This window comes from Equus quagga, chromosome 2 (genome assembly GCF_021613505.1).
Source record: "Equus quagga isolate Etosha38 chromosome 2, UCLA_HA_Equagga_1.0, whole genome shotgun sequence".
Taxonomy (NCBI): Eukaryota; Metazoa; Chordata; class Mammalia; order Perissodactyla; family Equidae; genus Equus; species Equus quagga.
Genome location: NC_060268.1, coordinates 16,137,191 through 16,153,713, shown reverse-complemented (window position 1 = coordinate 16,153,713; position 16,523 = coordinate 16,137,191). Strand labels below are relative to the sequence as shown.

At 39.5% G+C, this 16,523-nt stretch overlaps 1 protein-coding gene across 7 annotated transcripts in view; it reads left to right on the top strand.

Annotated features, from left to right (window-relative positions):
- Nucleotides 1–16,523, top strand: part of AKAP6 (A-kinase anchoring protein 6) — a 512,511-nt gene that overhangs the window by 290,941 nt on the left and 205,047 nt on the right. For all 7 annotated transcript variants that reach the window (XM_046655043.1, XM_046655046.1, XM_046655040.1 and 4 more), the window contains one exon: nucleotides 6,402–6,524. In XM_046655043.1, the coding sequence (XP_046510999.1) occupies nucleotides 6,402–6,524 (123 nt within the window). The remainder of the gene's footprint in view (nucleotides 1–6,401; nucleotides 6,525–16,523) is intronic.

Sequence of the window (16,523 nt, the reverse complement as noted above, 5' to 3'; positions counted from 1 at the left end):
ACACCACCTGTCTGTCGGTTGTCACGCTGTGGCGGCTGCATGTTGCTGTGATGCTGAAGCTGTGCCACCTGGTATTTCCAATACCAGCAGGGTCACCCATGGTGGACAGGTTTCAGTGGAGCTTCCAGACTAAGACAGACTAGGAAGAAGGACCTGGCCACCCACTACAGAAAAGTGGAGGCTTGTCTGATAGAGCCCCAGAAGCTGAGAGGGTGGTGCGAAATGACTGGGCAGGGTCCCACTCTGCCATACACGGGGTTGCCAGGAGTCAGAATCGACTGTGTGGCTCTAACAACTACAAACTTTATAAGTGAAGAAACTGAGATTCAGAGATATTAAGTAACTCATTTAGTTTACACTGTTAGTAAGACGGAGATGGAGCCTGGAATCGAATTCAGTTTTGTCTGGTTGTAGCAACAGTTCTTTTAACATTATCCACACTGGTTCATTATGAGCATTTTTTTCTTCTCTTTTAATACACTGCCTTCTGCCCCCCACAATTCGTCCTCATTGAAATGTTTCTCAACTTCTAATTTCTGTCAGGGACTTAGACAAATTGTTAGATTGGCTGGCCTTTCACGCTTTCACACAGGGGCGCTGAGGCTCTCTGGATTCAGGTGCCAAGTCCTTCAACTTCTACCGTATGGCATCAGGCAGGTCTCCTCGCCTCTCAGGGCCTCAGTCTTCTTATCTGTAAAATGGAAGTGACCATAGTACCCATCCCACAGGGTCTTTATGAGACTCAAGTGATCTAATGTATATAAAATACTTTTCAGAGGTCCTGGCACGTAATGAGTGCTATCTGAGGATTACTTACTGTTGTTTCTGCTAGCATTGTTCAGCTGGGCTCACTCACTGAATCTTTCAATACTGAAATGCTAAGAAAGGGGTAAATACTTTTTAATGATTTAAAAAATTCAACAGCAGAGGCGGACCAATTTTTCTCATAAATATAGTACAAATAGTTCACTTTTTTTGATGCTCTTCAGCAGGTCCCTGTCTGAAGGCAGCTAACTTGATCTAGACCGACTCAGACATAACTCCTGATTTCTCTGTCCACTGAAAAATGTGAATCCTTGTGGAGGTGAACACGCCTTCAAACAACAAACACCTAAAGGAAATTCGCAGTTCGGGTCGTTGGCTACCTCCTGAAAACCCAGGGCCAGCTCCTCTGTGATTAAACTGAGTCAGATGCATCTGTAATCGAGGCGCTGGTACAATGGGCTCATTCAAGCACAGAACTGCCTTAAACTTTTGGTTTAAATTTTCTGTAAATTAGAAATAATTTTTTACAGTGATTTTTGCTTGCTAAAAAAAAAATGCGTGTTTCTTGTTAAACATCTAAACTCATTAAAGATCCTTTTTCTGAAAAATTAACATAAAATAGTGAATGTGAAGCGAGAAGGACTTCGAGCTTAGAGAGCTTTACCTCTGTGCCAAGACTATGGGACTGGGAAGAAATGTTGCTTCTCCTTCATCCGGGTCTGACGGTGTATCTTTAGGAGCGCTGTTTCTAGAGGGCAGAGTGGCACCATGCGAGGAACAGACTTTGGAGCGAGATACGGGTTCGAATCCAAACTCTGCCACTAGGCAATCACTCGCCTTCCCTGACCCTCAGTGTCCTCATCTGTAAAGTGACCATAATCAGCTCCACTTCACAGACTTGGGGTGACAACACGGCATCTGCTTCCTGTTGTATATGTCCCCTTTCCCCTTTGGCAGAAATAGTTTTCAATTTCAATTTGCTCTAAAGATCATGTAATTCTATAAAAATTACCCCTAGGCTTTCAACTCCATATCCTGTTTCTTACTGGATCACTGTTTCGTGGTCCCATATCTGGTGCAAAGAAGGCTCTCCTTTTCATTCCTGCTCTACACGACAGCCTTGCCGGAGGGCAACAGTAATCACCCCCACAGTTTATATTTAACCAAACTAGGTTTGTTGTAGGAGAGAAATAGGTAGAAAAATAAAGAAATGATGGGTATTCTGAACCATGGGTTATGGGTTATGAGAGTCTAGCTATTTGCAGGACTCAACTATAAATTTTCCCTGTGAGTGTAATCTTCAAATGTGTGTTAACCAGCTGAGGGCTCTAGCAAATTAGTTTTCACAAACCTGTAAGTGTATGTTGGCATGCACTTTCACTCTGCTTCTTAGTCTTTAAAGACATTGAAGCTTTAGAAATTTCAAAAGTATGATTTTTTAAAAGCACCTCATTAAAGAACTTTCAAAATGCAAATGATTTGAAAGTGGGAAGTGTGTTCCATTTTCTCCCAAGTTGGATGACCAGGGTTTCTTCTGGGGGTTGAAGAGTTTACAGGCTCTGAGAGCATGTATCAAATATGAGGGTGGCAAGGGACCCACTCAGAAGGAAACAATTAAGGGGTGGCCTGAGAGGCCTAGGGCCCATGGACTGGGTCACCTTCACTGTACCCATGGAGAGCTTGGCAGGGGGCAGAGAAAGGTAATGGAAGAAGGCAGAATAAAGAAACTGGTGATAGGAAATGACAGGAGAGAGACTGGACAGATAAGGTACAGCGGCAGAACTTTGAACAATGAAGACTAAATTGTGGCCTTTCAGAGGGTCGTGATTCAGCCTATAGCAGTGAGGTGAATGTGCGTAAAATGTGCTTTCATGTAGTGCAAGGGCAGCACTGGGTTGTGTCATGAATAAAATCTGATTTTTATAGTCATCTTTGAATCTCCAAGTAAGTAGGCGTGAACTCAGAATATTGGAGAAACAAATACAGATAGGTCAAATACTAAAAGTAGGAACAAATTTAGGGATAGACAGAATTCTGATACAGGCAGGATTCATTTCACAAGATAATTCAGGAGAGTGTCTCAACTCTTTACTGATTGTAAAATTTTTTTTTTTAATGATTAAAATTACTTGAATTCAATGGGCCAGTGCTTAGATATGCTTTATGTTCTGCTGAATTTTTTCCACAATGATATTTATCCTTTTTCCCCCAATAATTTCCACCAGTGTGCTTTACACAGAGTAGGCACTTAATAAATATTTGTTAAAAGAATGAATGATTGACTAATATTTGTTGTACTAGGATTTGATCTGTACTACAAAATAAATAAAATTTTGTACTGTCCCCCATTTTCCTATGCTGTTAGTTATGTCAGTCTCCTTTTCCTTCATTCACTCCACAAAGACTCTAGCAGAGCTTCTGAAAATGAGTCTCAGATATGCATTGTTTGTGTCCAATGTGAATTCTCCTGCACATCGCATGGCTTGGTGTATTGAGTGGCCCTTACTTGGTCTTTCTAAGAAGACCATCTCATGATACAGGGGTGGTACGCAGCACACTGTCCACCACACAGAACACTGGTGACAGCACACACAGAAGGGCCTGAGAGACGTCGAGAAATTGCAGGTGATAAAGGTACTGAGAATCTGATGGACTCCAGTTTCATTTGCTTTCATGATTTCTGTTTATACTCTTGTGACTACACATATAAGCAGGAGGGGAGGTGGAAAGCTAAGATCTCCCTAAAAGGGAGGAGTGCTTAGCTTTTTATTACAAGTTAAGAGCACAGGGATTTCTCAGGTTTCCACTGTGATCGACGAGACTTTTTAGCACTAGCAAGAAGAGTTGAGAAAATGTGCAACAAGTGAAAATTGATGAGGATGGGATACAGTTCAGAGGAAAAGCAGGGCGAAGCCTTGAAAGGACCTCTGTCTTGTCTATATCAGACAGCCTTGGTTTTGCTGTCTGGCTAGGCTATGCAGGGGGATCTTCCAGAAAGGCTCACGTGGGTCTCATGGATTTTGCCTGATCTGCATCTCACAGATTTCAGCTAACTTTGTAACTGTGGTTCTGAAAAGAAATCAACACACATTGTGTAGTACTCTTTGGCTAAGACAACCGTTTATGATGAGATGCCCATGCACTCATACATTGTTTTGTTTGTTTATGTTTTGGACGAAGAGAAAATAATCAATAGTCTGTAACTGGCTTTATTTCAAATAACATCTTTTACTATTTATCTTGTTGGATTTAACCAGTTGTTTCCAAAATAATTTACTTCTTGGTTTAATTTTCTCCCCAAATCAATTTATATAGAGAGATATCACAACTCAAGTCCAATTCAATAGTAGATATTATTTCATAATATACATACTATAAAATACTATTTTCATCTCAAGATTATCAACTATCTGGACTCTGACATTCTGATGAGGTTTTGTAGATGATATTTCTATGAGTCCATTTGGTCAGCAAAGGGTGTCTTAATTTTTCACAGAATTTAATAGTGAGAGTATCAAGAATTAGGACAGTTCTCACAGACTTTACCCATGTTTATGCTCACAAATTACTGTACACGTCTGTAGGAGTCTACGGTAAACGTCAAGTCAGATATGAATTTCTTATGTATTCTGAGTCCTGGGCCGTCTGCCAGGAAGAGGGACTTGGGGAGTGACGTTTTGCACAGGTGAGAGGCTCTACTGAGAACAGAGAGCTTGGCTATGGTAACCTCTACGTTAAAAGGGTTGAGTATTTGGGGGGAAATGAAAAGCAAAGCAACTCTCAAATTTATGAAAATGCAGGAGAGGAGGAAAAGCAGACAAACTACTACCCTAAATATATTAGAAAAGGCGAAAGGAATTACTTGGCAGGAATTCTTAGCATTTAGAACCAGTTGGAATATGAGAAAACTAGAGAAAAGGGTGATTTGGGTGGATCATCAGAAAATGCGTTTGGTAGGGGAATGCATTGTGTGAAACTCATGAAGCCATCCCTGCAGGACACATTTTCACATCACCTAAAAGAAACTCTTCCGAGTGATGACAGAGGTAGCCTCAGTGATGCCATTAGTTTAGGGTTGAAGGCTAGGACTTGAGGCAGGTGGAACTGTCTTCCTAGTTCCCAGTTCAGCCAATTGCCGTTACATAGGCCTTAGTTTCTATGTAAGATGTTTCTAAATTATAGTTCTTATTGGCTTTACCAAAACTACCTGATTAGGGTAGATTTTTAAAAGAATGGGTGTGATTGTCCTCTGATACTTGGCACAGTAGGGGTGTTTTCAATAGGGGCAGCTTTGGGGAGCATTTAGGAACATGGGAAAACAAATGGCACACCACCCCGTGGGATGATAGACTGAGCTCCACCCAGACTGACAACACAGCAGAGCATGTGGGACAGTCTGATCTGACTCCATGGGTCTCCTGCCTACGTCTCTGTCTTACCCCCCTTTGACAGACAGGAATGTGTTTCTGAGTGTCATTTGTCTGCCTTTCTCCTTACCACTCTTCTAAATGCCATATTATCTTTTTCTATTAGTTATTTTGAGGCCAATCAATTGCTTGAATTAAGGTGTTATGAATCGTAAACTATTATCTAGGAGAAACCTTAATATCAAAACCTAGCTTCTGAGAAGCATGATAAAGAAAATGAATTTTCACCTATTCCCACTTCAGTCTCAGGATATTCTTAGTTAAGCATTAAAATATTAATCAAGATTAATCAAAAGGCAAATCTGAAGAACGAGTTAAGTTTAATAGGGAAATGGCATCCCAAACCATCTTGATGAGTACAAATGTAGAAGCCAGTCCCTGCTCCTTTCGACCTCCAGGTGGTGCTGTTTACCTGGATTTGGAGAGCAGGCACCCAACCCCATCTCCTTCCCTTAGGTTCAGAGCTGGACTTTCATTTTTTCAAAATATTTTCCGTTTCTACAGATGTGTTCTTTTAAATGGTCAATAAATTTTTATAACCATTATTTGAAAAATTTCAAGATTATTGTGATTTGTGCTTCCTAGCCAAGAATACTTTTTATGTCTGGGACACACCCAGAGTCAGGCGTTTATGTTCATTCATTGGTCCCGCCTCCCCTGCCTTTCCTTGCTTCTTAGAACCCAGGCTCAGCCACTGATATTTGGGCTGTCAGTAGAACTCATCCAAGTGCCTTTAAATACTATGTGATTTAAAAATAGATTTCTGGTTCAGTTAAGGCAGCTCAGCTTCATAGGCCTCTGAGTAAAGAACACCATCTTTACAGGAATGCTTTTATATCCCACAGCCAACAAGTATTCCTAGCAGAGCTGACCCGATTTTTTGGTGAGGGGGTGCTTGTTAGACACCAGAAATGCTTTGATGGTTTGAGCTTACCTTTACAATGACACCCTGTAATCCAACCCAAATTCCTCAGAAAAGCGTCCCTAGAAAAAAACTGAGAGGGAGTCATGGACCATTTCTCTCCGTTTTGATAGATTTCAGTGCCAGGAGTAGTGGAAATTCCATTGTACAGCATGGAACTAGGACAAGAATGCAGTGGTATCAATTTTATCATCAGTGCGGTCTGGAATTATTAAGATTGGCTTTAAAAAATAACCAACTAACAAGCTTTTCTTGTCCTTTTTTTCCCTTTTCTTTTCTGTCATAAGGGGTTTGTAAACAAGCTGGATGAATTCATTCAATGGTTAAACGAAGCCATGGAAACCACTGAGAATTGGACACCCCCTAAAGCAGAGACAGATGGCCTTAAACTGTACCTGGAGACGCACTTGGTAGGCAAGACTGTGTTGCTCTTACTGTTAGTAATGGGAGGATTTTAATGCACTGTTTGTTTGTTTATGGATAATATCAATTTTATTTATCAGAATTCTTGTATGCTAATGAAACCAAGTTTTAATGGGGTAAACCGCAGAACTGAAAATTTACAGGCATTTAAAGAAATACTATGAAATCTAAATCCTCCATATTTCAAGCTATTTTTTCAAAACTTTTTCCAGAAAGGTAAGTAACTATTTTTAAAATACCTTAGAAAATTTTCCTAGACCCTTGCTCTTTAAAGCAATGATTGAAGGCTTTCTTCTTCTTAAAAAAAAAATAATAAATGAGAGAGATAATTTTGATGACCATTCTAAGCCTTCTAGAATTCTTGTAAAATTAATGAACCTCTCATTATCAAGAGGGTCTACTTTATCTGTTCTACACTGGGTTATTTTAATAAAATATTTAAAATGATGATCTCCATCATTTTTGCTGCTATGTGGGTTTTTCAGCATATAATTAATACAACTGTCATTACAGTTGTCCCTGTGCACAGGGAAAACCATGAGAGGAAGTGGAAAACACTTGGATGAATATGCTTCTGAATATGTTAGAGGCAAGAATTATAGACTGGGGGACATTTGATGAACCTCATGAGGTTTTTACTGAATGCTTCAAATGGCCGATATCAATTATGAAGGGGTGGAAACCACGTAGCGGAGTGTGATAAAGCATGAAGAAAGAGCACGTTGTCATAGGAAATGAAAATTCAAGCTTTAAGGATCTCATCTTTATTCCTTTCACTGATAGCATAAAATTGACAAAGGCATTGAACACGTATCCTTGGGCACCCATCTGTGGGGTTGATTTTCTGCCCCTCTTACACACTCAGAATTCGGATTGAATAAACATCGTGTGGGAGTCCTACATGTGTGCGAGTTCACAGGGCTCCAGAACTGTTCCCTGTGATGTTAAGTGAGAGAATGGGAGAGAGGGAGAAGAAAGAGAGAGAGAAGAAGGGAAAAAGAGACAGTGTTTTTGTTTTTTTGGTATTCGTGTTTTGCAGTGTGTCTTACATCATTGCAAGAAAAACACCCTCAAAATCCCATTGCTGCATGCAAATAGCCTTGTAAGTGATAAAGAATGACAGAACTGTGTGGGGGAGGGTGGTTGTATAGCTTCCCTTTTTAGAGACCTGGGTGGATGGTGTGTAAAAATGCCAATGACTCTAGCCACCTCTCTTGTACATGGGTTTTTAAATACTGCCCTTAGTACTCAATTCCCTGTTGAGTAGAGCCTTGATTTTTTTTTTAAAGAGGGCATTTCATAATAGCAAGATAAAGACATTCAGTGCTTTATAATGTAAATTGTATTAATTAGAATGTCAACTTTTCACTGGCATTGTTCTGACAGAAATTCTAATCTGTGTTTAAACAGGAGTATATGAACTTTATTTCACATTAAGTGTGCTGTCTTAATTTCTCTTGATTTAATATTTTATGGAAAACACACATTTAGTTTTTGAGGTCCCAGAGGGCATGGGGACATAAAGAGTACTTTAATTCTAGGCTATTTATTGAAAGCCATGCTGGGAGAGTATGAACCAAGGTCTCTCTTCTCTTCGGGAGTTGAGCAACATGGCCTCTTTGGAACCAATATGCACTCCCATTCTCAAAACCACATTGCGGAGTTCCTTACTTAGCATCTGTGTTGGCCTCTGTCCCATTCTAGCTGAATACTATCCACTAGAACTTTCTATGATGATGGAATATTCTGTATTGTATTGTCCAATGCCGGAGCCACTAACCACATATATCTACTGAGCACTTGAAATGTGGGTAGAGCAACTGAGGAAATGAACTTTAATTCTAATGAACTTACGTGTAAATTTAAATGGCCACCTGTGGCATATGACTACTGTATTCTAGCCTTATAAATAGCAGAACACTTTACAGCTGACTAATGAATCGCAGGTACCATAGCCACCTCATAATGACATTGTCATTCAAAAGGTGGAAACCATTATGCCCTTTGCTGTGGATCTCTACATTAGATCTCTGCGTTAGATCCACAGCAAAGGGTCCTTCCTAAAATGTTTATCTCTTAAAAAATAACCTCATTTCTGCCTAATGATCAACACTTTCTTGAATGAGTTTTCTCCACAGTCATGTCTGATTATATTGGTTGAATAGAGAAAGCTTAGGTAAATCTTCTTTATCTCTGTTTTGCGAACAATGAGGGACTATGACTTACAGATCTGTTCACTGGATGTTTACTCACAATCTGAAATTTTGATTAGCATGGTGTAACCGTTACTGAAGATCTAGTGTGTGTACATCACCACTGAGTGATACTTAAGGACAATTAACTGAGTCACTGTTATACCGCATGCTGAGTCTGTTACGCTAAATACAGCCTGTTGTTTATACATTTTTCAGACAAACTCTGAGTTACTTTGTCTCTCTGAGGATGATGTCTACATTGTCCTCCTGATCGATATTGTCAGTTATATTTTTTATTGTATTTTCTTATGCAGTGCTGAGTTAATATTGTTATTCTTCTCAAAAGAAGGCAAAAAACCCTACCTTTCCATAAAGAAAGTATACAACTAAGCCTAGAGATCTATATTCCTTTGTTCACCCTGCATAAGTCATTACTGCTTCTTAATGAGTGGGTAAGCAGTGTTTGCAAGATTATCCAGCATGTAGAAATAGTTATGAGTTTCTTTAAACATCTCTACAGATTCTATAGTTTAACATTAAATCAACAGATGTGTGAGCCCCTGAGTTCAGCGTCTTCTGTGGTTTAATAATGTACTAGAATAGTTGGCACTCTGCAATGTTTATTGTAAAGAAAAACACATATAAAAACAATAACAAAAGTTGTACATTTATATTTTGGTACTTATTTCAATTATTTTCCATGATGGTAACCAAGGGTTTTCACTAACACAAATCAATTAAAGCTTCACAATACCTTTATGAGAGATATGAAGGAGCTTTATTTCAACTGTAAGAAATACTGTGAAATTGTGATGCTACATCAATGATTTTCCATGATAATTAATCATCTGCTTGCAACCTGGCTGCTCCTTTCAAAAATACAATTCCTATCTTCTTAGAAAATGACATTTTCAGGAAAATGTCATTCTGGAAAGGTATTTTGTGAGTATTGAGCATCCCTCTTCTTTGAAAATCACTTTTAAAATTGCATTGTATGCATACATTCTTGGATGGACTCCTTCCTCACCTCTGCCCACTTTTTAAAATAACTTTATTGAGGTATAATTGACATATTATAAATTGTACATATTTAAAGTGTACAATTTTGCAAGTTTTGACCAATTGACAATTGTATACACCCATGAAACCATCACCACAATCAAGATAGTGTACATGCCCACCACTTTCAAAAGCTTCCTCTCAACCCTTTATAATTTCTCCTTCCCTTCCATCCTGGCTTTCCCCCATCCTTAAACAATCATTGATCTGCTTTCTGTCACTGTTAGGTTAGTTTGTACTGTCTAAAATTTTACATAAAGGCAGTCAAACACTATGTACTTTTTTAAAAACCTATTTCTTTCACCAACCATACTCATTTCAAAGTTGCCTGTTTCAATTGTTCATTTTTATTGCTGAGTAATATTCCGTTCCATAGACATACCACAATTTGTGTATCCATTCACCTGTTGGTGGACATTTAGATGGTTCCCTCACCACCTTTTTTATTGGCTAAAGAAGCAAAAGTCACCAAGAACTACATTTGAATAGAAGAATCATAAATAGTTCTTGGCAAACGATTTAGATGTTTTTTCCTTTGAGAGAATTTATAGTATCTTCAGAGGTAGAGTGTTTTAGAGTAAAGCAGCAGAGCAGGACAGCAACTTCTCCCTCCAGAGATTTCATTTCCTGTCCATTTCCTCCTGAAAAGATAACTCTGATCTCTCAAACAGTTTTTATACATGCCTAACTCACGAAATGGGTACCACATCTTATGCAATCAATTGCAGGAAAGCAAACCAGGAGTTTTTTAAATCTATAGTCAGTAAGAGTATCCAACAGGAGAAAGCAAAGTCAAACAGACGCCAGACAACAGTGCAAGAATTAGGAAGAAGAACCAAGCTCAAGAGCCTGCCTTAAACTTGTGTGATAAATTTGCCTAGGTCACACCATGTCACATTGGGCAAGCATTAACCAACCGCATAGAAACAGCCTTGGAAAACCACGTGCTTAATTCAAGTTGATTAATGAGGAAACATGGGAGTAAATGGTGATGGTGAATTCATATATATTAAGCACCTTGGAGTGCCAGGAAGTTAGTAGGTGCTGGGAATATGTGATGACTGATTTGGCTTCTTACTTCCAGGGATTTTCAGTCTAAAGGAGATGACCATAGGTTAAATGTAGTTGTCTTTGGACCCATGAATGATGTATGTAACATAATTTTGGGCAGTATACTTCTTGTAGGATAAGCAAAGTACTGTTCAGAGCACAGAGAAAAGTTTTGTTGGTTCTTCCTGAGGGTAGAAAAGGCTCAAAGAGGTAATTTGGTGTAGACCTCACACGTCATATATCATTTGTTGGATAGAAAGGGGAGGAGAGGAGATGGGAGGAAATTTTATGGGCAAGTAAGGCAACTGTGGTAAGCCATTCGGTGTGGCTGAGACTAGATTGGTGCTGGTTGGGTGGTAAAGGAGATTGAATGTTTTTTTAATGGATTGAACTTTTCTCTGGGGACAATGGGGACTCATTAGAGGTTTGATTTTATTTTAAAACAGGAGAGTGGCATGAATCAACTGTCAATTCCATGGGCATAGGGTCAGCTTGGCATAGATAACTGGATGAAGTCCATGGCTTTGATGAGAGAATAACTATGGGCATAATGGAAAATGGATTTGAGAAGAGCATTTGAAGGATATGTTATCACTGTTATAGACTGTTATCACTCTCTTTAAATGTGTTTTTTTTCGACTAATATATGGATATAACACAAAATTCCAAAGGTAAATAAAGGAAGGGAGTAAAAAGGTAGAAAATAAAAAAATAGGCCTCCCACCTATGTCCCCCCACTCCAATTCTCCTCTCTTGAGGCGACTACTGTTTCTTGTTTCTTTATATCCTTTCAGAGTTATTCCAGGTATTTGAAAACAAATGCATATGTGTACTTAACTTTGTTCCCTTAATTTATGCTAGCACTAATTCAAAATCAGTAAATATAGACCTACTTCATCTTTTTGAATGGCTGCACAATGTTCCTTTTATGAATATGCCATAATTTACTGATAAAAATTTAGGTTGTTTGTGGTCTTTTTCTATTATAGACAGTGCTTCAGTGAATATCCTTGGATATTCATCATTTGCATAGTATAAGTATATCCTCAGAATAAATACCTTACATGTGAAATTTCTGGGTCAAAGTTTACATGCATTTAAAATTTTCATGTATTGCCAAATTGTCCTTTCTTGAGATTGTACCAATTTATACTTAGCAATGCATGAGAACGCCTATTTCTGCGCATCTTTGCTATTGGAATATGTTATCACGTTGGTTGATCTTTGTTCCTTTGATAGTTACAAATGGCATCTCACTGTAGTTTAGTTTGTATTTCTTGTATTTTAAGTGGCATTGAGTACCTCTTCATATTTTTAGGAGTCATTTGTATTTCTTTTCTGAGAACTGTCTGCTCATATTCTTAGCCTGTTTTTCTGTTGAGTCATTGGCCTTTTGCATCAGGATTTATGGGAGCTTTGTGTATATATTAAGGAAATGAGTCCCTTATCTGTGATATTAATAGAAATGTTTTTAAAAGAAACTATTTTTTGGGTTCTGTTCCAAAAGAACATGGATATCTCAACAGCTTAAGGAATCTGGGGTGAGGCAGACGTGAAGGCCAGGCTGATAAGCAAAAGCGTGTTTGGACTCCAGTCCTGGGAAGACCAGCATGTTCTACGGAGTTTGCTTACACTGTCATGGATGGAACGAACGAGCCTAAGATCAGGGAGGCTGTTGTTGAATGAGTGGATTAGATGATGTCTGAGCAGAACTGGAGAGGATGTGGGTCAGATGGGAGGTAGGAAAGAACAGAGGGGGTGGATTAGAGAGAGAAGGATGGATTAGAGAGATGTGTCAACAGTTCTCTTTTTGATGCTTTGCCTTGTCTAGTCAGAAATCTCATTACCAACATCTGTTTCATCTTCACGGGTCTCCCCTGACGTTACTAATGTCCTTGAGAATAGCACAGGAAGGCCCGCAGCCCACAGTGACAGAAATATGACCAAGACTTGATGTGTGGAAGGGTGTGGAAACTGGCTGAAAGCTTTTCTCTCTGTGTGTGGAGTGGGACTGAAGCTCCAGGGCCATCTGAGGGGTGGGCGAAACCAGGAAGTGTGAACATTACAAGTAGTGTTTACATGGAAGAGAGGGGGCAAATACTACAAGAGCCTAGTGGTCATTGGGGGTATGTGCCAAAAGTGGAACAAACTTTGTCTTTCATACAACTGCTGTGATTAGGGGACTCTAGTTAAAGGCAAGCATTAAATTATACTCAATGGAAAAAATTCAAACCATATAAAAGAACATAAAATTAAAAGTAAAAAGCCTTCCCCTCCCTTGGGTGACCAACATAAACAGTTTGTTCCATATCTTTTTGAACCTTTTTATGTAAAAATGCACACATTTTAATGATTTTGCATTCATGTTATATATACTGTTCAATGACTGCTTTTTGTATCTAAACATATCTCAGACTTCCTTCTGTCAGTACATTAAGGTCTACTATACATTCTAGCAGATCCTCAATATTTTATTGTGTAGATGTACCACAATTTATTCAATCATTCCCATGACGATGGCCAGTGAAGCGGCCTCCTTATTTATGCTCTTGCAAATAATTATGCAACGAGCATTCGGGTTATTTTAGCACCAGTTGAGAATCTCTCTGTCCTGTTGTCCGTCTGCAGAAGCACTCAGGGCCCCCATGTAGTGAGAGTCTGTCATTCTCTAGGGATGGTTTTTTCTTTAGGTTCTAAAAAGTGAGTAGGGTCCATGTTTGTGTGTGTACAGAGTTTCGAGTCCAAGTTTATAGGGGTAACTTTGAAAGCCCACCTTCCAGAACTTTGTTGTTCATTTTAGGATCAGTGCCTGCAATTTGAGGTCCCTACCACAAGGTGGCACAGAAGCACCAAAATCCTGTAGACAGTGCTGAGAGTCTTGGTACCCTTAAAGGATTTGAAAATTTTTCCCTGTTGACATTACCTGAAGTCTTACAAAAACAGATTGGATTAAACTACTAATATGTCTGGCTAACAAAATCTCTATAGATATTTTCGTGCATTTATTATCTATATTTAGATCTTCATGTTATATCCTATTTTTTATTAAATAGCTTTCATTTATATCGTAAAAGAAACAATATACTTCTCACAGAGTTTTTAGCCATACAAGAAAATTTCCCCAAATACATTCAGCCCTTTTTCTTTTGCTTGCCCTCCTGTCTCCACCTCTGCTCCGTTTTTCATGGCTTGAGGTTAAGAGATGACAGGCCTCCCTTTTTCCCATTTGCTGGTGCCCAGCTCTCCTTGCCTCCCTCTCTTCTGAGAAGACAGGTAGCCCTGGCCCAAGAAAGAGGAGCTTCACAAGACGGGCAGCTGCACGTCGCTGTTGTGCTCAGCTAGTGGAGGCTGTTGGTCAGACTTCGAAAGCCTGAGCTGTGTGAGTTTCACTGACACCTCCCTCCGTCTCACTGAGCAGAGCTGGTGGTCTCGTAGGAACTTGGAACTTCCATTTGCTTGTCCCCTTGATTCCCATCAGTTTAAAGGAAGTAGCTGAGATGAGTAGGGAGCAGCATTACTTCTCTTTGGGGGATTTGAAATGCTCAACTCCCGGCCTTGAGTTCCTTCCTTTGGTGGGTTGGGATGGAAAGGTCTGTGGGGAATTTATAGCATGCAGGCATTTTGAGGTTGATGTGTGGGGACAGGAGGCTCATCATTTTGGATGTGTGAAAGTACCGTAGTCCTTTGCTCATATAACCCTAATTCTGTGTATCTAGGAGACAAATGGCATTGTCTTTCCTTTTCAGTTACAAAGGATCCCTGGACTGTTCAAAGCACCTGGGAACATACTTTTTGCCTGACTCAGTTTAAGGACTTTTGCGCCATAACACCCAGCAGTTCTCATCATTTTGAAAATTATTGGTACCTAGACATTTTACTAATTTATTACTTATTTATTCTTCTTTTTAGGACATAATGACCGTTTTAAGTTAGAATGCCAGGGAAACACTGGATTTATTAAGACTTCCTGTTTAGGGCGGTGGTGTGCTGAGCACTCAAGAGAAAGTTTACAGACTGGCCTTGCCCTCCGGGTTCGTGCACACGCCCAGCAATACTGTGTGTGGACAAAAGCCAGAGTACGACCTAACTCCTGTGAGCCAGGGTGCTGTCACCTGCCTCTCTCCCTGTGTAGACCCCCATGCAGATCCTACTATCTACTGTGTGGCATGGAATTTTGAAATCTTGAAACAATTCACCTAGTGTAAATGATATTAAGGTGAAAGATTCAGGCCCGAAACAGATCTTTACACTAGTCAGAAAAATGCCTGTCCTATCTACTGAAGGTTGTTGTGAAGATCAAAGAAGAACGTTGTATGTGAGGATACTTTGTTCGTTTTGGGGGGGTCGTGTGCATCTTCCTTGGAGACCCGAGAACATGTGGTGTGAGCAGCTTGAGTGTTCCTAGAGAAGCTGTCTCCCCACTGACCCTTCCCTCAACGATTCACCTGTGACTGTCACCTAGCCTGTGTCTCTTTGCTGTCTCCTCTGACCCCCAGCCTTGCAAGTACATAATAGGTACTAAAAATATCTGCTGAATGAATGAATGAGCATTTGTAAAAGCCGCGGTATAACCATTACAGGCAGCAAATTATAACTAACATTATAAATCGTCAAACAATAACTGGGAATGTCTGCAAGTTAAAATATTTCCTCTGCTATTTCCAGACCAACATGGAGCTGGTCACAGAGCTTTCTGGTTGTTACCTGGTATATTTGTGACAAGGAAAACACCAATAGAGGGAAAAAGTAGGAATGTTTTCCTCTGTTTTCAGAATGTGACTCATCCCCTTTGGCAGAAAACATGAGGAAAATAAAAATGTTAACTCAGATATTAGAAAGGTTAAAAAAAAATTCCAGAGGTTAATGTTACTGCTTCAAAATATGAGGACTGTATGACTAGACAGGATGTTAATGACTTGACATTACAAAATTTATTAAATTTGTTTTTCAAGCAGTTTGGTTTCTTCTCTCAAACGCATGAAGCATGTGGGAGTTGGAATAGATCTGCCCCAGGCTGCCAAACAAATTTTTAATGGAACTGGAGTCCTTCAGGGATTGTCCTAAATCCACATAATATTCTTAAGTCCTGGTGTTTGCAGTGGGACCTGTATATTAGCAGATGCACGTGTGAATAATATACTTGTATCCATCCATCACCTTGGTGACTCCACATCTGTAGGGGCTGTTGCACGTCAATTATTCCACCGCAGGGGGTAGAGAGATATTTGGGCCAGAATTGACCTCTTTTTCAATCAGGGCCTCAGAGAAGTGTGTTTTGGAAGTCAAATGGTCCCTTTAGAGAGAACCTGTGTTTGAGAATCCATGTGACCTAAGGTGGCCATGCTGGAAAGTCAATGTGGTTACCTGTGCCAGGTGTGGAGGCAGCATTCAGAAAAGCAAGTGAAAATTTGGTCAGTAAGAGGCACCATCCCCATTCAGGATCTCTCCCATCTACCTAATTCTCGCATCAGATATTAGCAAGTCTATCAGAAAAGAATGTCAATCTTAGTAAAACATATTTACCTTCCACACAAAAAATTAACTGTTTGTTTGAACGAAATTGTGATTTGTCTGAAGAGCTAAATTCACTTTCAAGTGCTTGGAAATATTTTTAATTTCTGAGGTTTCAGGAAGAAGGTCTTCTCAGGAAGAACGAGGATTTTTCTCTTTGTATCTTAGTGC